Source organism: Peromyscus californicus, unplaced genomic scaffold (assembly GCF_007827085.1).
Source record: "Peromyscus californicus insignis strain IS unplaced genomic scaffold, ASM782708v3 Scaffold_12__1_contigs__length_115047231, whole genome shotgun sequence".
Classification (NCBI taxonomy): Eukaryota; Metazoa; Chordata; class Mammalia; order Rodentia; family Cricetidae; genus Peromyscus; species Peromyscus californicus.
In genome coordinates this window covers 69,172,082-69,194,895 of record NW_026294413.1, presented here as the reverse complement: position 1 = coordinate 69,194,895, position 22,814 = coordinate 69,172,082, and the positions used below count along the sequence as shown (strand labels likewise).

At 47.3% G+C, this 22,814-nt stretch overlaps 1 protein-coding gene across 2 annotated transcripts; it reads left to right on the top strand.

Moving 5' to 3' along the window:
- The first annotated feature begins 2,172 nt into the window (after positions 1-2,172).
- Positions 2,173-18,628, top strand: Bcl2l2 (BCL2 like 2). 2 transcript variants are annotated; one of them, XM_052733227.1, is made up of 7 exons: positions 13,823-14,176; positions 14,541-14,655; positions 15,359-15,426; positions 16,183-16,289; positions 17,404-17,491; positions 17,571-17,722; positions 18,503-18,628. In XM_052733227.1, the coding sequence occupies exons 1-7, from the start codon at positions 13,838-13,840 to the stop codon at positions 18,540-18,542; spliced, it is 909 nt and encodes a 302-aa protein (XP_052589187.1). In that variant the 5' UTR covers positions 13,823-13,837; the 3' UTR covers positions 18,543-18,628. The 2 variants fall into 2 exon arrangements, with proteins under 2 accessions (XP_052589188.1, XP_052589187.1); XM_052733228.1 differs by lacking the exons at positions 13,823-14,176; positions 14,541-14,655; positions 15,359-15,426; ... (2 more) ...; positions 17,571-17,722; positions 18,503-18,628 and adding exons at positions 2,173-2,304; positions 2,606-2,693; positions 3,141-3,580; positions 4,190-6,976.
- Positions 18,629-22,814: the final 4,186 nt, after the last annotated feature.

Here is a 22,814-nt window from a genome sequence, read left to right as displayed (position 1 = left end):
ATATTCAGCCTCTGAGTTGGTTATTTAGGACTGGGACAAGAAACATCCGTTTACTTGGGAGCACCAAGGCTTAATGGGAGAAGCAAGGGGAAGCAAAGAAAGAACTGAAGCGGGGCTGGAGGGGTGGCTCAGAGGTTAAGAGCACTGGCTGTTCTTCTAGAGGTCCTGAGTTCAATTCCCAGCAACCACATTGTGACTCACAACCATCTGTAATGAGATCTGGTGCCTCTTCTGGCCTGCAGGGATACATGTTGCATGAATCCTAATTGGTCTTAATAAAAACCCAGAGCCCAATATCAGGGTAAAAGCTGAAAGGTCAGAGAAGCAGAGGAAGCCATAGCCATCACCTCTTAACCTACCAGCTCCTCAGCTCTGAAAGAGCATGAGTTTCTGTCTCCTGCCTTATATTCCTTTCTCTGCCCCAGCCATATCACTTCCTGTCTCAGCCTTCCTAGTGTTGAGATTAAAGGTATGTGATCCCAAGTGCTGGAATTAAAGGTGTGTGCCACCACTGCCTGGCTCTTTCTCTTTTAGGCTGGATTTATCTCTTGTAGCCCAGTGTGGCCTTGAACCCACAGAGATCCAGACAAATTCCTCCCTGTGCCTGAGTGCTAGGATTAAGGTGTGTGACACCACTGCCTGACCTCTATGTTTAATCTAGTGGCTTGTTCTGTCCTCTGATCTTCAGGGAGATTTTATTTGTTCAAAATATCACCACAGATACATGCAGGTAGAACACTGTATACATAACAAATAAATCTTGAAGAAAAAAAAAAAAAAGAACCGAAGCAAAGAAGCATAATTGGGTTGCTTCTTTCTGGTCTTGGCTAGAGTATTTAAACAACTGAAGAAATGGCCAGCTTCAAGAGTCCAGGGTAGGGGAAGAGGTAGGAGAATCAGCATGCTGGTGGGTACCTTCTTGCGTATCTGTTTGTGGTCAGAATGTTTCTTGCCCTGGGAACTTGCTCTACATAGATATATTATCATGTGCTGGGTAGTGGTGGCTTACACCTTTTTTTTCTTTTTTCTTTTTGGTTTTTCAAGATAGGGTTTCTTTGTGTAGTGTTGGCTGTCCTAGAACTAGTTCTGTAGACCAGGCTGGCCTCGAACTCACAGAGACACACCTGCTTCTGACCCCCACGTGCTGGGGGTGGCTCATACCTTTAATCCTAGCAGAGCCCAGGCAGAGGCAGGCAGATCTCTGCGAGTTTGAGGCCAGCCTGGTCTATAAAGTGAGTTCCAGGACAGCCAGGGCTACACAGGAGAAGAAACCCTGTCTCAAAAAAATATATATAAATATACATACATATTCACATATAACTTATAGATACACATAATCTGTAAAACAGACATTAACCTTAACATTGGCAACCTGCCTTTAGGGAGGGTGTGTAAGATTAGTAAGCTTGTGCCCATCTGTGCCTTTTATTTTCATTTATTTATTTATTTATTTATTTATTTATTTATTTATTTATTTATTTATTTATTTATTTATTTATTTTTTGGTTTTTCGAGACAGGGTTTCTCTGTGTAGCTTTGCGCCTTTCCTGGAACTCACTTGGTAGCCCAGGCTGGCCTCCAACTTCACAGAGATCCGCCTGGCTCTGCCTCCCGAGTGCTGGGATTAAAGGCGTGCGCCACCACCGCCCGGCATCTGTGCCTTTTAGATAATGAGAATTAATTCATGTGGTGGGTAAAAAAATTAATGAAAATCAATCTGATTACAAAAGATGAAGAGTGCTTATGGACGTTGCAATCGAAGGCCTCGCACCCTGATGTCTAGCTGAAGCTCCAGCCCAGGAAGAGCCCACTGGATTAAAGGTCCTGAGAGAAAGTGTTTCTGTGCTTAGTGTTCCACAGGGGCAAGGCGCTGTTCCCAGGTTAATGAGAACTATTCTTCTTTTCCCAGGCACACACTCCAAAGCTTGGAAGTTCAACAAGTGCCTGAACAGGAGAGACCTTCCGGAAATGCTGAATTTGCACCGAGATGCTGAGGCCCGGTGTGTTGCTCTGGATACGCTGTGGGGCTTAGCAAGCAGCCGGCACAGGCACAGGTCACCTCTGCCTGTGAATAGCTTTTCAGCAGCCCTCTCTTCTAGGAGTTGGGGCCCTTCCCAGCCCTGCCTCCCAGCCCCGCCCCTCTCTCTGGACGCATCTCTGGGTCCCATCATCACCCGGCGCCGGGCCCTCCCTCCAGGCCCCCCCTCCTCCCTCCTTCCTTCCTTCCCTTCCTCCCTCTCTCCCTCCCTCTTAGCTCCTCCACCAGGAAACAACCGGATCCGGATCCTGGCTGCGGCCTGACCCGTGAGATTCCCTAACCTGGCTGGCGGGCGGGGTTGGAGGCCAGCTAAGGGTGGGCGAAAGGGAGGAGCTGGGCTTTTGGGCTGCACTTAGGGGAGCCGGGAGTAGAGATGGTGTCGGCAGGAAGCCCGTGGACCCGGGTTTCCCGAGAGGGCAGTCATTAAACATGGAATCGGCCACACAGCTGGCAGAGCGTTGGAGGCAGGGGCCCAGTCCCAGGAGCTGCAATTCCAGCCCCTTCCGGGCCAGACCCAGATCCCCCGGCCCTTTTCACCTAGTTCTGCTCTCTCCCTCCCTTCTCCAGGGCTACACTCTGGCCGGGAGGATGAAAGGCCTCAGCTGGGAGCTGCCTGCCACCAGCACTGGGTCCTAAGAGCTGCCATCCAGGCTGGGTAAGTGTCCTCTTCCTTTCTGCCCCCCCAACCTTTGCTTCCCAGCCCCCGTCTCCTCCGTATCCTGTGCCTCCACCAGCATCTTCACATTATGCTCCTGGGGAGGTCCTAAGCCTCCTCCTGTCGCCCCAAAGGTGTGTACTGTGGGGTTTTGGGGTGCTGGGGTGTCACACAGCTAGTGCTGTCATATGAAAGGCATCTGAAGTAGTCTAAAATTAAAATTTCCCGTTGCCCACTTAATTTGACATGTTATACGTGGCCAGCTGCTTGTGCCCTGGACCTATCCCATGACTTAAATTCTTTGCTCTTGCTTGCCCCTGCCTAGTGTGGTCTCTGAGCATTTCACCTATTCCAGGAGCTTGGCCAAACAGGAAATGTCCCTTCTGGGTCTCTCTCAATATTTTCTATATATTTATGTCAGTCTGTTGTTACCCTTGCTCCTTCTAGCCGCCCGGATGGCGACCCCAGCCTCAGCCCCAGACACACGGGCTCTAGTGGCTGACTTTGTAGGCTATAAGCTGAGGCAGAAGGGTTATGTCTGTGGAGCTGGCCCAGGGGAGGGCCCAGCAGCTGACCCGCTGCACCAGGCCATGCGGGCTGCTGGAGACGAGTTTGAGACACGCTTCCGGCGCACCTTCTCTGACCTGGCCGCTCAGCTACACGTGACCCCAGGCTCAGCCCAGCAACGCTTCACCCAGGTTTCCGACGAACTTTTCCAAGGGGGCCCCAACTGGGGCCGTCTTGTGGCATTCTTTGTCTTTGGGGCTGCCCTGTGTGCTGAAAGTGTCAACAAAGAAATGGAGCCTCTGGTGGGACAAGTACAGGATTGGATGGTGGCCTACCTGGAGACACGCCTGGCCGACTGGATCCACAGCAGTGGGGGCTGGGTAAGGAGCTTCTCAATTGCTGCCCTACGCATCCCTCTGCAGAGCTGGTCTTCGTGGGAAAAAGGGGGCCTCCGTTTGGAGGCTGGGGCATTTGTGCTGGGAAGGAGCCATGGGGCTGAGTTCCCCGGTTTAAGTGGAATCAGACTGAAAGCATCAAGCTAACTGTACCCCAGGGCTGCCACGCAGTAATCACTGGATGGGTTTCATGGTCCCCAGCAGAAGACCGAATCTAGAGTTTTATAAACAGAACCCAAAGAGAGCCTCCAAGGAAAAGGTGTGGCCCCTGAGTGCACAGCCTGGACAGTGGGAGGACCAGGGATGGGTTGCGGTTAGGCAAGCCTTAGCAAAGGATACCAGTTCTGGGCAGAAGTGTTTGCCAAGGAAAGGATGGGGCTCACTTGATGCAGACAGTTCAGAGGAGCCAAGTGCCCTGGGCAGGGGGCTAGGGGGTTCCGAGGGGCTTGTAGGCTGTAGAGCTTTGGCTAGAGGGGCTGGGTGTGGGCGGTGCTCACAGTGGATGGAACTGGAACTCTTCCTTCCCTCTTCTCTCCACTCTCCTTTCCTGATACCCCTCTCTCCTTCTTTCTCTACTTCCCTTCTCTCCCACAGGCGGAGTTCACAGCTCTATACGGGGACGGGGCCCTGGAGGAGGCACGGCGTCTGCGGGAGGGGAACTGGGCATCAGTGAGGACAGTGCTGACCGGGGCTGTGGCCCTGGGGGCCCTGGTTACTGTAGGGGCCTTTTTTGCTAGCAAGTGAGAAAGTCTAGGGCCAGGTGGGGCTAGGTGTAGCTAGGGGCCAGGAGAGCTGGAACAGAACAGAGAATGCCCTTGGAAGAAATTGGATGGTCATGGTTCAGAGAAGGGCAGGGGAAGGTAGTGTGTGAGGGAGCCGAGCATGCCAGGCAGATGGCAAGAAGAAACATTAAAGAATGTTTCAAGGCCAGGAGCCCAGGAGATGGAGTTATCCCAGGGCTTGGGGGGAGGTGGGAGGGATCATGCCCATAGCGGGGGCACACAGGCTCCAAGGAAGGTGAACTTATTTAAAGAATTGTGTCCCCGTTAGATGAATGGGGTTTAAGGAACCTAGAATTCACCTCCCTTTGGAATGGAAGCTTGGTTAGGTGACTGGATGGAATGGCTGTGGCAGTGGGCTGCATGGGCACACACGTGCATGTTGGACATGCACGCATGCTCATGTGCATGCTGGGCTGTTTGTCGAATCTGGTGATGGGACATTTAGAGAAAACATTCCTTCTTGCAGTGGCAAGAACAAGGGCCAGTTCACTGCCCTCCTCCCCTCTGTCCCTACCCTTGACCTTACGCCTCCAGGCTGAGGGGGGACTACTGTATCTAGATGAGGGCTCTGGCACTGCTCAGAGTTGTCGGCAAGGCTTTGGAGAGAAGGGTTCTGCCACTGGCCGCCTTCATCGCCCTCTTTGTGTGCATCTTTGACAGGGCCTGACAGAGGGTTAGGCTGTGGAGCCTGCCTGGGTAGAAGCTTTGGTAATTGGACCTGCCTGCCACCTTCCCCTCCAGTGGGGGCACAATGGTGCCTAAAGTGTTGCCTATTTCTAGGACCTCTCTATCCAGCTGAAACTCTAAATTGGGGCTCTAATTTTCCTTTAGAGGATGTGGACATATATGCTGAACTAGAATTCAGATTGTTTGGGTCCTGAACTGTCTCAGTGAGACTGCCAATGCCTTGAGAGGACCATTCCAGCTCTGAGCCCCTTGGGTGTGATGGTGACAGATACTCCTTGACCAGCCTGTTCTGTGTGGTGGGTTTTGGTGCTGCTATATCAAGGGCCAGGTATATGCCATGACCTCAACACATTTATGATGTTTCTTTGGAAGCCATGCTCTTTGCATAGGTGTTGTCAATACTGAGTCTCCGAAGATGATCACAGGAGAACTCACAGTCAGTCCAGTCCTCTCGAACAAACCCAGATGAGAGCTTTTTCTTTTGAGGGACAGATTACTCCAAATGCATGCCCTGAGCCAGACCTCACTGCTGCACTTTCTGAGATGCTAACGTTGCTGCTGCTCAATGCTGACTTCATTCACAGTGCTCTAGAACCCTACCTGTGATCCTGAGCACTGACCAGCTTAGCTAGACCACAACTGACTCGACTACTTCTCACTTGGTCCTAGAATGTGGCATCATATTGTGCTTGCTAGAATGTGGGACCAAATTGGCCTCAGGTGTTTAGTCCAGACTTTTGCTTTGGAGAGGGTTGCACTTTTTCATAGTGTCTATGGGGGATGTGATAGACTGCATGTGCCAGTTGGTCTGTTTCGAGTGTGCTGATCTAAGAAACTCAGAGCTATCTGTAGCAAGCAGTTGGAGTGGGAGGCTCTGCCTTGCTCAGGACAAACTAGGCCAGTGGTTTTCAAACTGCTTGGCAGGGCCCCCGAAATGTTCTAGGGGTTGCTTCAGGAGTCCTTAAGGAGATGAGGGAGTGGAGGGCTGCACAGGCTGGGCGATTTGCCCTCAGACAGAACAGCTCCCCTTGTAGCTGTCTTATGTATCGGGGTTCAGGGTAAGATTTTATTTGTGGTAAGGGCTTTGCTGCTGAAAAAAGTTGGAGAACCACTGACTAGACCATCAGCTCCAACTGGAGCCCGTGCTCCTTCAAGTTCAGGGAAGACTCCGCTCCGCCCTGCCCACAGGACACCTGCCCGAGTTAGCATTCCTGGAGGCCTTTAGCCCACAGGAGCAGCGGGAACCATGGTCAGGTTACCACCATGCTCTGCTCTCACGCCTTCACACAGGGTGGAAGGGTAAAGGGCTTGGTCTGGACCCCCCGGAGCTTAGCTGAGGGACCGCAGTGGGGAGTTGTGACCTGTTCTGCCCTTTCTTTAAGGGCCAGTGGAAACCCAGAGACTCTCCTGTCAGGGAAAACCAGGGACTGTCTTTAGAGCCATATAGTTCCTTTGGATTAACTCTTGGCCAAGAGGGCTGAGTATGGCTCCCAATTTCTAAATCCATTTCATTTTTTTTTTAAATGAGGGAAATGGATATAATTTTTCAAAGACTAAATAGGTGGAGAGGATGTTCTTGCTCTCCAAAGCCCAAAGGGACAAATAGGGACTTTGCTTTATAGGCCAAGGAAAGAGCGGAAGTGGGGCAACGCAGTCCTGCAACTATTAATCCCACTCCCCACTTACACTAGGGCATACATATACTATTTTACTTTTTTAAATCATAAACGGCAGGAGAACAGATTTGGTTAGTTTAGAAGAAGAGAAAAAGCTCTATAAATATAAATATATATTCCTGTATTTTTATTTAATAATTTATAAATGCCAAGTTCATTTGACTTTTATTTTTGTGTAATATGTAATGGTCGTATTAAAAATAAATAAATAAAGCCCAGAAATTTAATGAGAAGTACTGAACAGGGTTTTGTGACTTCTATACTGTACAGCCTGGGTTTTAGAACATTCCCTAAACCAGTCATTTCTTATGACCATGACCTTGCTAAGGGAAATAATTAGAGTTTCAGAGATTTGGGGAAATATTAAGTTAAAAAAAAGAAGAAAGAAAAAAACAAAAACAAAAAAACAACCACAACACCCTACCGTGGCCAAACACCCAAGCCTAAGAATTCTGTATCAACTAGAGTCTCAAGAAGGTGTAGCCATATGGTACATTGGGAGTGCCCTACACACATCAACTCCCTCCCCAATATTCTGGCTTGGGGTGGTGGCAATCAACTGCAATCCAGCAGGACAGGTGGAGACAGGAAGGTTGCCCACCCAGGTACATAGTGAGTTCAAGGCCAGCCAAGGCTTCACGAGACTTTGACTCTAAACAAATCATCAGAAAGCAAAAGGGTAATTAATGAATGGAGGTCATGATGAATAAGTAATATTCTCAAATACAAAAGCTAGGCTGAGGCCAGCCTCGTCAACAAAACGAGTTACAGGACAGCCAAGGCTACACAGAGAAACCCTCTCAAAACAACAACAACAACAACAAAGCTAGGCTGTGAACTCAGCTATGAGTTTCTTGGCAGCCAAAGCAATCTGGAAAACAGTGAGATTCAAAGCTTTATAGTTACTCAGAAGGCAAAGTTTTCTGAAAAGATACTTAGTAACATAATTGATGGCAAATAGAGTATTTTATATCCCCGTTCTTTTAGAAATACCAAGTGGGATTCCAGACAGTCTTAGGTTTGCTCTGTTAGCCACATTACAGTTTAGTCCAAATGTAGTAACATTATTATGGTCTGATCGGGAAACTTTAGGCTTTCCGCAGGGACACACGACTGTTTCTCTAGCTCTCTGTAAATGCCGATCATCCAGATCATTCAGATGACGTGTTAACAAAGCTGGGCAACACTTGTTACAGTTTCTGACCACTGTGAGGGTAGGGAGGTTGGGTTGGGGTAGATCGGCCTCATGCTGTAGTTCCAGAGCACTTTAGGTGAAGGACCTTGAGTGTAGGTCTGGCTGGGACTACACATCAGTTCCAAGCCAGCCCAGGCTGCAAGATAAGACTCATCACCAGGGGAAAGAACAAAACCAAAAACCTACAATTTCTGACAAATGGTTAGATTATATTCTTTATAATTTTTTTTTTATTTCTTTATTTTATTTATTTTTTGAACAGGATTTCTCTGTGTAACTCTTCTGGCTGTCTTGGAACTCACTCTGTAGACCAGGCTGGCCTTGAACTCCAAGAGATCCGCCTGCCTCTGCCTCACAAGTGCTGGGGTTAAAGCCATCACTGCCTGGCTTCTTTTCTCTTTTGAAACAGGATCTTGCTTGTAGTCTAGGCTAGCCACAGACTCACAGTTTCTGGATTCCAGGTGTGTACCACCATGTCTGACTGAATTCTTTAAATGTGGTTATGGGGAGCTATGTAAGTAATAAAAACACAACCAGAATCTAGATGTGATGCTTCCAGTTTATAATCCTAGCATTTGGGAAATAAAGGCAGGAGGATCGGTAGTTCAGTGTCGTGTTCAACACATACATAGAGACAACAGAAAATTTGAGCAGGAAACATAATATAATGAACTATATGGTGGCTTTCATTCATCATTCACTCAGAGAAAATGTTCAGGTATTTTCTGTGTATTTAGTACAGCTCTAGGCATGCAGGCAAAGAGAATGGAAAGACACATCTCAGCTCACATGTTGCTTACACTGTATAGTAAGGGAATCAAAATCTTCCTAACGTGTTAGAAGATAGCAAATACTATGAAGAAAGACGACACACACCTTCATCCTGGCACTAGGGAGGCAGTGGCAGGCAGGTCTCTGGTAGTTCAAGGCCAGCCTGGCCTACATGTGAGACCCTGTCTAAAAATATTTTAAGTAAAGAAAAGCAAGGTTGGAAATAAGTAGATATTCTAATTTTAAATCAAATGGTCAAGGGAAACCCTCATGTCCAAGGTAACAAATAAAACCGTGAATGGTGTAATTGAAAATATACATTTATTAGCATGTAAGAAACTTTCTGTATTTTCCTGTAAAAGTCATGAAAATTGTGTGTGTGAGTGTGAAGTATCACACTGTGTGTGTGTCTGTCTTTCTGTCTGTCTGTCTGACTTCCCTATTTAAATGAAGACTTCAATAAGGGTAGATCAAGATACCATTTATGGCCGGGCGGTGGTGGCGCACGCCTTTAATCCCAGCACTAGGGAGGCAGAGCCAGGAGGATCTCTGTGAGTTCGAGGCCAGCCTGGGCTACCAAGTGAGTTCCAGGAAAGGCGCAAAGCTACACAGAGAAACCCTGTCTCGAAAAACCAAAAAAAAAAAAAAAAAAAAAAAAAAGATACCATTTATGGTTTTGTCTAGTGGGTAGATTTTGTTCTTTCTGCTATCAGTATTTTCTGATGGGGGGGGTAGTGAACATAAATATCTGATACAGCACCTTAAAGTTTTTCAGATAGAAAGTTTTTGAAAAGTTAACCAGTCAAGCCCTGTGGGGGCATATAAATAAAAATACAAATTTCTATTTCCAATCTCAGTATTCCCAGGAGCGAGAAGAGAACTAAAAATTGGGGGCCAGTCTGTCTACATATGAGTTCTAAGCCAGTAGGGCTACATAGGCAGACCTCTTATCAAAAACTTAGCCACTCAGTGGGTTGGTGAGAGGGCTCAGTAGATAACAAGGCTGGCCACCATGCCTGGTAACCTAAGTCCCATCCCACATGGAAGAAAGGTTGTACCAAGTCCCAAAAGTTGTCCTCTTACCTCTACACAAGTGCCAAGATGGGTGTGTTCCCCACCTCAAATAAATAAATAAATGTAAGAAGAAAAAAAAAGTTAACCAATCATTGAAGGTAGAGAGGTGGCTTATTGGCTAAGAGCATTTGCTGTGGATTGTGAGGAACAGAGTTCGGATCCCAGGATCTGTGTCAGGTAGTTCAGACCCGCCTGTAACTCCAGCTCCAGGACATTACTCACCCTCTAGTTTCTGTGGGCACCAGAACACACAGATGCACACATAAATAAAATGTTTTAAAAGTTATCCAGTCAAGCTGGGCAGTGGTGGCGCACGCCTTTAATTTCAGCACTCGAGAGGCAGAGCCAGGCGAATCTCTGTGAGTTCACGGCCAGCCTGGTCTACAGAGCGAGATCCAGGACAGGCACCAAAACTACACAGAGAAACACTGTCTCGAAAAACCAAAAAAGAAAAAAAAAAAAAGTGCCTACTGCTCTTGCAGAGGACCTGGGTTCACGTCTCAGCACCCACAGAGCAGCTCACAACTACCTATACTTCCAGTTCCAGGGAATCTGATACCCTCTCCTGGCTTCGGGGGGCTCCTATATACAAGACTTAAACATAAATCCACACAGGCACACGTATACATACACATAAAAACAATAAATCTTTTAAAAAATACCAGTCCAGTGAAATATAATGCAAGCCACAAAAAGTGTAAAAAAAACTCATTAAAAATGTAAGAGCAGCTGGGTGGTGGTAGCACATACCTTTAATCCCAGCACTTGGGAGGCAGAGCCAGGCGGATCACTGAGTTCATTCCAGGACAGCCAAGGGTACACAGAGAAATCCTGTCTCCAAACAGAGAGAGAGAGAGAGAGAGAGAGAAGAATGCAGACATATTTGATATATAATCTTATATTCTACTGCTTTGACTTGGCATTATTTTTTTCGAGTTTAAGAATATTTTGAGCTGGGTGTGGTGGCTCACACCTTTAATTTCAGCACTTGGGAGGCAGAGGCAGGTGGATCTCTTGAGAGTTCGAGGCCAGCCCAGAGCTGTTACACAGAGAAACCCTGTCTCAAGACCCCACCCCCCACCCCCAAAAAAGAATGTTTTGTACCTTGCAAAAGGTACAAAATAATCTTTTGTTGGATATTATGGTTTGCTTACATTTTGTCTGTTTCTAGAATTTATAGTTTTCAGTGTCATACTTAATATAGTTGATGTTTTAAAGCAGACAATGTAGATTTGTTTTTTGAGACAGGGTCTCATGTAGCACAGGCTGGCCTCAACTTTCCTATAATTGCGGCTGGCCTTAAACTCCTAATCCTTCTGCTGTACCTCCCAGGTGCTAGGAATTCAGGAGTATGTCACCACGCCTGGCTCTGTAGGTATTTTGTTTTTAAAGACTTAAAAACGTTTGATGTATATGTGTGTGAGAGAGAGTGAATGTGCATGTGTGTGTTGGTGCCTGTGGAGCCCAGAAGGTGTTGAATCCAATAGAGCTGAAGTTGCAGGTGGTTGTGAGCGTGTGGGTGCTGGGAACTGAATTCAGGTCCTTTGTAAGAGGACCAAGCACTCTTGTGCTTTATTTTGTTTTTGAGACAGGTTATTGCAGTATAGCTCTAGCTACTCATTCTGATACTCTCTATGTAGTTCAGACTGGCCTGGAACTCATGGCATCCTCCTGCTTCAACTTCTCAAGTGCTAAGATTTCAGATGTATACCACAATGCTGAGAAAACCATAACCTCAGAAGGCTGAGAGAAGAGGATCTTAAGTGTGAGGCCATATTGAGCTACACAGTAAAAAAAAAAAAAAAAAAAAAAAAAGTTGGGCGGTGGTGGCACAGGCCTTTAATCCCAGCACTTGGGAGGCAGAGGCAGGTGGATCTCAGTTTGAGGCCAGCCTGGTCTACAGAGTGAGTTTCTAGACAGCCAATGCTGCACAGAGAAATCTTGTCTGGAAAAACTCCAAAGGATTTAGGGGCATAAGATTTTGAAAGTACTTTCCTTAAAATGGTGAGAATCCTGTGAGATAAGGACCAGTGCTAGTTACACAATCCTGGGCTTGCCAAAGGTAGAATTAAAAGGTATTTAATAGTTGGGCGTGGTGGCACACACCTTTAATCCCAGTGCTTGGGAGGTAGAGATAGGCTGATCTCTGTGAGTTCAAGGCCAGCCTGGCCTATATATTGAGCTTCAGGCCAGCCAGAGCTCAGTCGTGAGTCGTCGCCTTGATTCAGTTGGGTGCTGTCAAACCTTCAAGTTTTGAATTGGCTACAATCAGTATAAGAGAACTTGCTTCTGGAGTGCCCATCTTCAGTGACCAACTTTAGTTCTGATGGATTCACAGCAAGAGGTTGACTCTGCTGCCAGCTCCCAACATCTTGAGGTAAGGAATTCCAAGAAGTGTGGGCAACAGTGGGGTGTAAGGAGTGGTGCTTCTGACTCTGGTTTGCTTAGAGGTGTTTTTGCCCAGCCCTCCCCCTCCAACCATGTTAACTTTGGGGTTGTGTTTATATACATACACCTCTCAAACTTGTAGTTTGGTCTCGATACAGAAAGTCCTCTCGTGGATTTAGCACTACTATTCATTACCCCTGTAAATGTGTGGGAATTGCTAATAGATTGTGGGAACCTCCTGCCTCCAGGGCCAGCTCTCATGGCTATCTAAAGGTGCAGAGCTGTCTTGAGAACTTGCATGGAGAAATTCCTCTGGGATCTTCAAGAAGGGTTTGAAAGCTAGGAAACTACAGATGAAAGGTGCCACCTAGAAGGAGCAATCAGTCAGTAATCACAGCGTGTACTCTGCTGAGTGTATATCGCCACTTATAGATACAAATATAAACAGCACTTGGTTCCTTGTCTGCAGGCACTCATCACCTAGTTAGGAAAAAGCACAGCATTGTTAAGTGCGCCGTGGCTAGGTCCACTTGTCTCAAGACAGGAGGGGAAAGCTGGAAGGCCTGCTCCCTGAGGTGGTCTGGTTTAGGAGAAACCGCACGTATAGAGGCAAAATCTGGACCTCAGGTGCAAGCTAGCCGAGTTCTGCAAGGTCTGAGGCCACTTAAGGAATTTTTAACCTTTCAGCTGGCCAGGAAGACCAGGGTGTTTTAACTGTCTAGGCAAGAAAACAAAAACTGAAACTAAGCAGGCTGAAGGTCTTAAAAGAAGATCTATGCAGAACGGGACACAACTCCGGACTAGAAGGTCAGGGTTAGGATTAGTGAGGTTTGCAGTTTATGTCGCCTTATTGGATGATGCCAGTAACTAAGTTGAGAAAAGTACACTCCCTTCTGAAAAGATCTTCAGAACCTCCACGTGTGAGGACATCCCACCTACCGGGGCTTTTCCTGTTAGACAAATTTCCAGAAACCTCCGACCCTTTTCGGTCCTCTGTCTTCCAACAATTAACCCCCAGCCGTTGTTTTTTGTTTGTTTTCGATTTAATTTTTGACACTGGGTCTCTATGTAGGGCTGACTGTCCTGGAACTCGCTATGTAAACCAGGCTGGCCTTGAACTCACAGATTCGCTTGCCTCTGCATTCTGAGTGCTGGGATTAAAGGGGTACGCCACCACGCACGGCTGAGAATTCCCTAGCTTTAAGCCTGGCAACCCTTTCGGGAGCAAGGTTCACCTGTCGCATAACGGGTGTCAGCTGGTCGAATCTCACAAGCCAATCGGCATCTGAGAATGGGACCCTTCGGTGAGGCGTTTGGAAGATTAGGCCTTTCCACTCGCTAGTCAGGGGCCAATCGGGAGCATCCTCCATGTTGTGGCCCCGCCCATGGGCGGAGGATGAGCGGAAAGTCGTCACAGTGCGGGCGTATTGTTACCTAAGGACTCGACAGGAGGTGGGGTGTGTTGATTGACAAGCGTAGTTCACCTACCGGGATCACAGAATTTGGCGCAGTGGCCCGCCTTAGAGGTGGGGTCTTGTTTGATGGCCAAGTAGAATTCCCCAATAGTTTTCGAGCTCGAGGTGACGGGCAGGCTGACTGACTAATGAGTCCTTGGCGTGGCCGGCACAATTCTCCAATCGCCGAGCGGCGGGCCCCAGTCTGAGCGGCGATGGCGGCGGCAGCGGCGGCGGCAGCAGCAGCGGGGGCTGCGGGCGGTCGGGGCTCCGGGCCGGGGCGGCGGCGCCATCTTGTGCCCGGGGCCGGTGGGGAGGCCGGGGAGGGGGATCCGGGGGGCGCAGGGGACTACGGGAACGGCCTGGAGTCTGAGGAACTGGAGCCTGGAGAGCTGCTGCCGGAACCCGAGCCCGAAGAGGAGCCGCCCCGGCCCCGTGCCCCCCCCGGAGCTCCGGGTCCTGGCCCCGGCTCGGGAGCCCCCGGCAGCCAGGAGGAGGAGGAAGAGCCGGGACTGGTCGAGGCCGACCCCGGGGACGGCGCCATTGAGGACCCGGTGAGGGAAGGAGGCCGAGCGAGCGGGCCGGGTCATGCGAGGCCCAGAGCTCGGGCGGGAGGCAGGCAGGCGGGGGGTGGGGTTGGGCGGGGAAATAACGTGGCTGATGGCGGGCCGGGGCCGTTCGTGAACGGGCTGATGGGGCTTCGTGGATGCCTCTAGGGTGGCTCTGGAGAAGGTAATGTGGCTTTTATTTTTGTGCTGTTCCCCCCCCCTCTTTTTTTTCCCCCCTAATTACGATCCTCGAACGAGGCGAGGGAAATGGCCAAGCATGGATGGCTGTGGCCGGGCCCAGACAAAAATGTACGGGCACAGCCCCTGCGTCTGTGGTTAACCTTCTGCATGCCCTGCTCACTCATTGTAGGAGCTAGAAGCGATCAAAGCTCGAGTCAGGGAGATGGAGGAAGAGGCTGAGAAGCTAAAGGAGCTACAAAACGAGGTAGAGAAGCAGATGAATATGAGTCCACCCCCAGGCAATGGTGAGTAAAATCGGCTGTTGCTTGTAGAGTCCGGGTCTTCGGGTTTATTTGTGGGGGTACGGGGAAGCGGTGATCGGCAGTGTGGCCTTAGAGGCTCGGGACCTTGAAGCTGCTTGTCTGAGCAATTTTTCTGGGCAGGTGCTGTGGTCATAGTCCGTTGAGTGTTCTACTGACCTTTGTTAGATACAAGCTGTTTGGATGGTGATAGTCTTGTGCCTTCCTTTGTCTCGTTTATAAATGTGTTTCTCTTTGTTCTTAGTCTGTCTGTACCCTTCTTGTGGAGATCGCCCGCTGGCGTTTGACCTTCAAAACTAATACTTTTCAGTTAGAGACCCTAGTTGGACTTACAAGATACTGAAGACTGTGGGGGACTTATTTAATCTAGAAGTGTCAGGACTCAATCCATTGAATCTTGAATTTTGTTCACTCTGAGGCATTTCAGCCAAAGCAAGTCAATAGAAACTTGATTTGGGAAATGTAAATTCTTCTATAATTCTTTTTAAGGGGGTAATTTCTCAAATATATATTGAAACCTACTATTTTGGGCACTGTTCTAGGAAATGGGTATAGTAGAACAGACCAAAATTTTAGCCTAATGGTGGTGGGGGTATATATATATATATATATATAGATAGATAGATAGATAGATCCAGCAGAAAATATGCTTGTTTAAAAATGTTTTTTTCCCCTGCCCTCCCCCAAGCTGGCCCAGTGATCATGTCTCTTGAGGAGAAGATGGAGGCCGACGCCCGTTCTATCTATGTTGGCAATGTATGTATTGAGAAAGGGTTTGATTTGGGTTTAGGGGACACTCTTTTTTTTTTCTTTTTTCTTTATTTTAGGTAGGGCTTGTTATATAGCCCACACTGGCCACTGATTCAAAGTGATTCTGTAGACACAGCCTCCTGAGTACTGACATTACAAAACTACATTTTTATTTATTTTTTGTTTTTTTGGAGACAGGGTTTCTCTGTGTAGCCCTGCCTGTCCTGGAACTCTTTCTGTAGACCAGGCTGGCTTCAGATCTCAGAGATCCACATGCCTCTGCCTTCTGCGTGCTGAGATGAAAGGCATGTGCCACCACCGCCTGGCAGGAGTACATTCTTTTTTTTTTTTTTTTTTTAAAGATTTTTATTTATTTATTATGTATACAGCATATGTGACTGCAGGCCAGAAGAGGGCGCCAGATCTCATTGCAGATGGTTGTGAGCCACCATGTGGGTGCTGGGAATTGAACTCAGGACCTCTGGAAGAGCAGTCAGTGCTCTTAACCTCTGAGCCATCTCTCCAGCCCCCTGGAGTACATTCTTATTTGAGGGAGTTCTTGAATAATTTTGGAAGGAATCTAGAATTGGTTTGGGGGTTAGGGGAAGGTTGTGAGGAGATAAAGGTAATGAAAAGATTCTAGCGTTGGAAGAAAAGAGGAACAATATTTGATTTGCCTTGTACCCAGACTAAAGATGTCTATGCAGGGTACCTGTTCAAATAGGAGTTTTCCCAGTACTTGTAAAATGTTCCTTTCCGTAGGTGGACTATGGTGCAACAGCAGAAGAGCTGGAGGCTCACTTTCATGGCTGTGGTTCAGTCAATCGTGTTACTATACTCTGTGACAAATTTAGTGGCCATCCCAAAGGGTGAGTAGGGGAATAAGTTGATTATTTTAGCCACAGTTTAGAAATACATAATACTTTTGATACTACCACCACTCTCTAAGCTGGGGATTGAACCCAGGATCTTGACCATGCTGAATATGTGTGCTGTTGAGCTGGCAGTGTGAACTCATGTTGTTCTAGTTTTTAATTTTTTTGCTTTTTGAGATAGTTTTTCTGTGCAGCCCTGGCTATCCTGGAATTAGCTCTGTAGCCCAGGATGGCTTCAAACTCAGAACCACCTGATTCTGCCTCTGCCTCTGCCTCCGTTCCTAAGTGCTGGGATTAAAGTCATGCACTACTACTAGCCAGACTTACATTTTATGTTTTCTGTAGACCAGTAATCAATTGTTAAAAACAAGTGGATTTTGCCTGTTCTCTGTTATCAGTAGTGGTATGTTAATATCTTCTGAAACCAGATAATACAGACTGGGCAGGGGTGTGACTGTAAACCAGGAGGAGGGATGGCAGTATCTAGTTGGCACCAGGTGTTATGTATGGCTCTATGAAATCTGGCTTGGTTATGTTTTGAATTTTTGTGATACTGGACCCAAGGGACTCAGGATGTGTGCTAGGCAGGTGCTCTTACTGAGTCACACATACACTCACACCCTTTTTCAGACTTTTTTTTTTTAAAGATTTATTTATTTATTATGTATACAGCATGTATGACTGCAGGCCAGAAAAGAGCACCAGATCTCATTACAGGTGGTTGTGAGCCACCATGTGGTTGCTGGGAATTGAACTCAGGACCTCTGGAAGAGCAGCCAGTGCTCTTAACCTCTGAGCCATCTCTCCAGACCCATTTTTCAGACTTTTTAATTGTGAAACAGGGTCCTAAGTTGCCTAGGCTAGACTTCAACTCTGTAGCTTGAACAGGCCTTGAACTTAGGTTCTACTGCTCAGCCTCCAGAGTAGCTGAGATTACAAGCTGTGTTCACTATGCCCAAAGTAGTTGGAAATTTTTATATTGTTATTTAAATTATTTAATTACTTAAAAATGTTACAGTGTTGTATTCCAATGAACTGTATTTACAAGTTGGGTTTAACCTCTGAGCTATTTGTAAAATCCAATAAAATGACAAGTTATTCTTTCCAGGTTTGCGTATATAGAGTTCTCAGACAAGGAGTCAGTGAGGACTTCCCTGGCCTTAGATGAGTCCCTGTTTAGAGGAAGACAGATCAAGGTAAGCATAGTGCCTTGGCTATGGGTTCTGCACAGATTCTCCACCTTGACTCCAAGGTTTTCTGTCCTCTCCTTCTCAGGTGATTCCCAAACGAACCAACAGACCAGGCATCAGTACAACAGACCGGGGTTTCCCGCGTGCCCGATACCGTGCCCGGACTACCAATTACAACAGCTCCCGATCTCGATTCTACAGTGGTTTTAACAGCAGGCCCCGGGGTCGAGTCTACAGGTCAGGATAGATGGGCTGCTCCTCTTCCCCGCCTCCCAAGAGCCCTTAGGCTTCATTCTCTACTGATCTGAGGACCCTCGATCCCTTGTCCTCCTTTTGGTGTCCGGGGACTTGGTCTCCTTCTGTGCGTGCAGAGGGAGGAAGTAGTTGTAGGCCAGTTCAGGAGGCCAGTTCTGTTTCCTTGAGCAGAAATTGGTGAGGATAGAGATGTTTCCTCCCTCCGCTTTCTTCCTTTGGGAATTGGTGGCAGTGAACCGTGTTTACACTGAGAATTGTAAGGCCTCGGGGCAGGGAGAGCACTGCTTGGATATTTATTGATGGCTGCTTTTCCCAGAGTGGGAGGTGGGGGTGTTTAAGTGGATTCCTGGGAAGCATCCAGTGGCAGGCTGACCCCCACTGTGGGAGGACTGATGCCAGTGTGTTCCAAGGTTAGCAGTCTGATGGCCTGGTGGCACCATACTGTGACTGTGCTTTACCAACTCTGTCCTTGCATTGCAATTGTTATGATGTTAAGATAAACCCTGCCTTTTCACCAGGTAGGGTTTAAGAGCTGTGGAGCACTGGATAAGCACTGGATCCCTTTCTGTCCCTCAGTGTCTTAGGTGTACTCCTCACCCCATTTCCCCTCAAGGCCCCGTTTGCCAGTTGTTACTCCTGGGAGTGAGCACTCCCTTTGGAGATGCTCCCTTCGGTCACCGGGGCAGTGCGGGCCCACGGGGAGGGTCTTGCACTAACTCTCTAGTGACCATGTTAACACCTAACTCTCCTTCTTTCTTCCAGGGGCCGGGCTAGAGCGACATCATGGTATTCCCCTTACTAAAAAAAGTGTGTATTAGGAGGAGAGAGAGGAAAAAAAGAGGAAAGAAGGAAAAAAAAAGAATTAAAAAAAAAAAAAGAAAAACAGAAGATGACCTTGATGGAAAAAAAATATTTAAAAAAAAAAAAGATATACTGTGGAAGGGGGGAGAATCCCATAACTAACTGTGAGGAGGGACCTGCTTTGGGGAGTAGGGGAGGCCCAGGGAGTGGGGCAGGGGCTACATCTCCCCTCGGGGATTCGCCATGGACACATCTCAACTGTGCAAGCTGCTCCCCGTATCCCTGCTCCCTCACACGAGCTCTTTGGGCCTGCTCAAGGGTAGGTGGGCACGGGTGGTAGGAGGGCTTTTTTTCACCCAGGGCTCTGGAAGGACACCCAACTGTTGCTTGTCTCCTTCCCTCGTCTTCTCCCTGCCTTTTGCAGTAGTCCCTGCCTGCCTGCTCCTGTCCTGCCAGGTCTCCACCCACCCTCCCCTTCCTTCCTCGGGCTCCCTGCCCCTCCAGTTGGCCTGGTGATCTATTTTGTTTCCTTTCGTGTTTCTTTTTCTGTTTTGAGTGTCTTTCTTTGCAGGTTTCTGTAGCCGGAAGACCTCGCTCCCAGTGGCTCCAGTGTAAATTCCCCTACCCCTGGGGAAATGCACTACTTTGTTTTGGGGAGTTTGGGGGTGTTTTTGTTTTTCAGGTGTTTTTGTTTTGTTTTATTTTTTTCTTTACCTTTTTTCCCTTTTATTTGGAGGGAATGGGAGGAAGTGGGAACAGGGAGGTGGGAGGTGGATTTTGTTTTATTTTTTTTTTAACTCATTTCCAGGGGATGGGAATTTTTTTTTAAATAATGTGTCATGAATAAAGTTGTTTATGAAAAAATTGTTTGGCACTTTGGGTGTAAATATCATTTACATACCAGTTCTCTTAAGTCACAGATGGTTGTTAGTTTAGGGGGAAGTACTGGTGTTTTAGAGAGGGGTTGCCACTTGTAAATTAAGGTAGAAATTAAATTACGACTAGTTATAATGCAGTCAGTTGAGGATGGTGGGTCGTCTTGCCTGTAAAAGAATTATTAAGAGTGGTGGGTTTTTGCTTTTTGATACAAAATCATGTAGCCCTGGCTGATATGGAATTGCTCGTCTCTCCTCGAAGTTCCAGTGACCCAAGAGCTTACCTTCGCCAATTCCTGGATTTTAGGCATGCACTGTGCCCAGACAGATTGAGTAACATCTCTGAGCCAAACATGGCAGTGCTCACACCTTTAATCTCAGCGCTTGGGAGGCAGAGGCAGGCTCGTCTCCCCAGGCCAGCCAGAGCTGCGACGTGAGATCTTGTCCCAAAAGTGTTCCTGACAAAACTTGAGTGCAAGTGACTCCATGACCACCTTCCTCTTTGTAAGTTTGTGCTTCAGTATGAATTTAAGAAATGCAAAGTCTGTGTGGACAAGTGTAAAGATCTCTTCCTGAGCAGGCTTACTGCCCTGCCCGTTTAATCGGAACTCAGGAGGCCCAGACCTCCGTGAGGTCATCTCAATCTACAGAGGTGCAGGCCAGAGAGGGCTAGAGTTATATCATACTGTCAGACTGAAATCCTGGGTACATTACCTAGTATAGGGCATGTTACCAAGAAAAGATTTTAGGGTTTTGTTTGACTTGCCTCTGTACCATACTTGTACTACCTGTGGAGGCCAGAAGAGGGCGTTAGATTCCTAGGGACTGAGTGCTGGGAATCAAACGTGGTGCACGCCTTTAATCCCAGCACTTGGGGAGGAGAGGAAAAGCTGTCACTGAGTTCAAGGCCACCCTGGTCTACAGAGCAAGTTCCAGGACAGCCAAGGCTGTTAAATAGACCAGCCCTGTCTCAACAACTAAATCCCTGGGTATTCTTGAAGAGCAGTCAGGGCTCTTAACCATTGAGCTCTTAATCACTCCAACCCAAGATGTATTTTAGCCTCTGCATGTCCATTTTACCATTCACTAGTTCTGATAATGTGTTGATACTGCCTATGACCTACATGCTCTTCAAAACTCAAAAACAGTTGTGTTCTACATCCATGAAGCCCTAATACCTCGTGTTTCTTTCAGAAACTGTTAACAACCATTGTTTTTTAGCATTGGCCCATTCTACCTCTTGTAAAGATGTCTTTCTTGAGATAAATGTGTGATCTCTGGAGCTTTCTGCAGAGGTTAATTAACAGAAAGCAGTCTAAAGTTCAGTATATGTTAGAAAAATGGCAACTTTGGGAACAACTCAGCATTTAGAATACCGAGACAAAAGGATTAGAGATCTAGGCTAGCCTGGGATACAAAGTGTGATCTTATCTATTATTATTAATTTTTTTTACAAATAGTACTTTTTTTTGTTTTGTTTTTTGAAACGGTTTCTCTGTGAAACAGTCCTGGCTATCCTTGGACTCACTCTGTAGACCAGGCTGACCTTAAACAGAGATCAGTCTGCCTCTGCTCCCAAGTGCTGGGATTAAAGGCGTGCGCCGCCGCCGCCATGGTCCACCAGGCCTTGGTTTTTAGAGACAGAGTTTCTCTGTAGTTTTGGTACCTGTCCTGGAGCTCGCTCTGTAGACGAGGCTGGCCTCAAACTCACAGAGATCCGCCTGGCTCTGCCTCCCGAGTGCTGGGATTAAAGGCGTGCGCCACTGCTGCCTGGCTGTGATCCTGTTTTATATTCTTGTTTCTGTTGAAATTATTAGGAGGAAGGCATGTGTCTCAGAGCACACGTGGAAGTCAAGAGGGTAACTGAAGTTCTGGGGATCAAACCCTTGTCAGGTTCCATGACCAGGGCTTTTTTACTCATGGGCTATTTGGTTTGGTCATCAAAAACAAGAACATCATGCCAGGTATAGTGGCTCATGCCTTTAGTCCTGGCATTTGAGAGGCAGAAGCAGGTATATCTCTGAGTTCAAGGCCAGTCTGGTCTACATGGTTCCAGGACAGCCAGAGCTACATAGTGAGACCCTGTCTCAAAAAAAACAGGATGTGAAACACTGAACTTGTCCAAATAAATACTGGCTTGGTCTCACGTATCCACTAGGGGGCACTAAATGGTTAGTTCTGAAAGATCCCTATAAATGGTTTTGAGATAAGATCTCACTATGTAGCTATGGAAGGCCAGTACACAATATAGAGACCAGAGTGGCCTGAAACCCGGAGATCTGCCTACTTCTACACCCCATGTGTTTTGAGGCATGCTGCCAGAACAAATTAGTTTTTGTGAACTGTTTTGAGATAGTTTGACTATGCAGCCCCAGCTGGCCTGGAACTCACAGATCTGCCTGTCTTCCAAGTGCTGGGATTTCAGATGTGCACCCACACACCTGGCAGGTGAGTGGCTTTTTAGCCCTCTCTGGTCTTCATCTTTAAAAGTCCATTCTACACTTCTCACGTTGGTTATTTTCTCCATTCTGCTTTCACTGCTGGAGCAACTCTCTTATTGCTAAAAAGACTTGTGATGCCGCCAACAAGCAGAAACTCAGAATTAGGCCTTTCCAAGTTTGGTCCTAATCAGGCTGTCTTGCTGTATTTGTACCGCTTATCTGGACCAGGCAGTTAAGACCGTGTTGTTCCCTTGAACCCCTTGGCTACTAGTTCCTTTCCCATGCTTTAGAGGCAGAAGAATGGAAAGAAAGTTGACATTCTTGGACAAACCTAGTTTTTGGTAGATTATTTCTGTCCAATTCTGGCTAACTGAAGGAGTAAGCATATTATTGGAGTTCTGTTGTGGAAGCAGAGTATTTAAAGATTGGGGGAATTTTTGTTTTTGTTTTTTTGAGACAGGGTCTCACCATGTAGCTCTGACTGTCTTGGAACTCACTCTGTAGACCAGGCTGGCCTCAAACCCAGAGATCAACCTGCCTCTGCCTCCTGAGTGCTGGGACTAAAGGCATGTGCCGCCATGCCTGGGTATACTTTCTTTCTTTCTTTTTCCTTTTTTTTTTTTTTTTTTTTTTTTTTTTTTTAAAGATTTATTTATTTATTATGTATACAGTGTTCTGCCTGCATATATGTCTGCAGGCCAGAAGAGGGCACCAGATCTCATTACAGATGGTTGTGAGCCACCATGTGGTTGCTGGGAATTGAACTCAGGACCTCTGGAAGAGCAGTCAGTGCTCTTAACCTCTGGGCCATCTCTCCAGCCCCCTTTTTTTTTTTTTTTTTTTTTTTTTGAGATAGGGTTTCTCTGTGTAGTTTTGGTGCCTGTCCTGGAGCTTGCTCTGTAGACCAGGCTGGCCTCGAATTCACAGAGATACGCCTGGCTCTGCTTCCCAAGTGCT

Bases quoted from the DNA above. Each gene is read 5' to 3' on its own strand.
- Bcl2l2 (XM_052733227.1), top strand. From the start codon at position 13,838: ATGGCGGCGGCAGCGGCGGCGGCAGCAGCAGCGGGGGCTGCGGGCGGT. The intron at 16,290-17,403 runs GTGAGTAGGGGA...TATTCTTTCCAG, and splicing joins TTTAGTGGCCATCCCAAAGG to GTTTGCGTATATAGAGTTCT. The intron at 17,723-18,502 runs GTCAGGATAGAT...TCTTTCTTCCAG, and splicing joins CCCCGGGGTCGAGTCTACAG to GGGCCGGGCTAGAGCGACAT.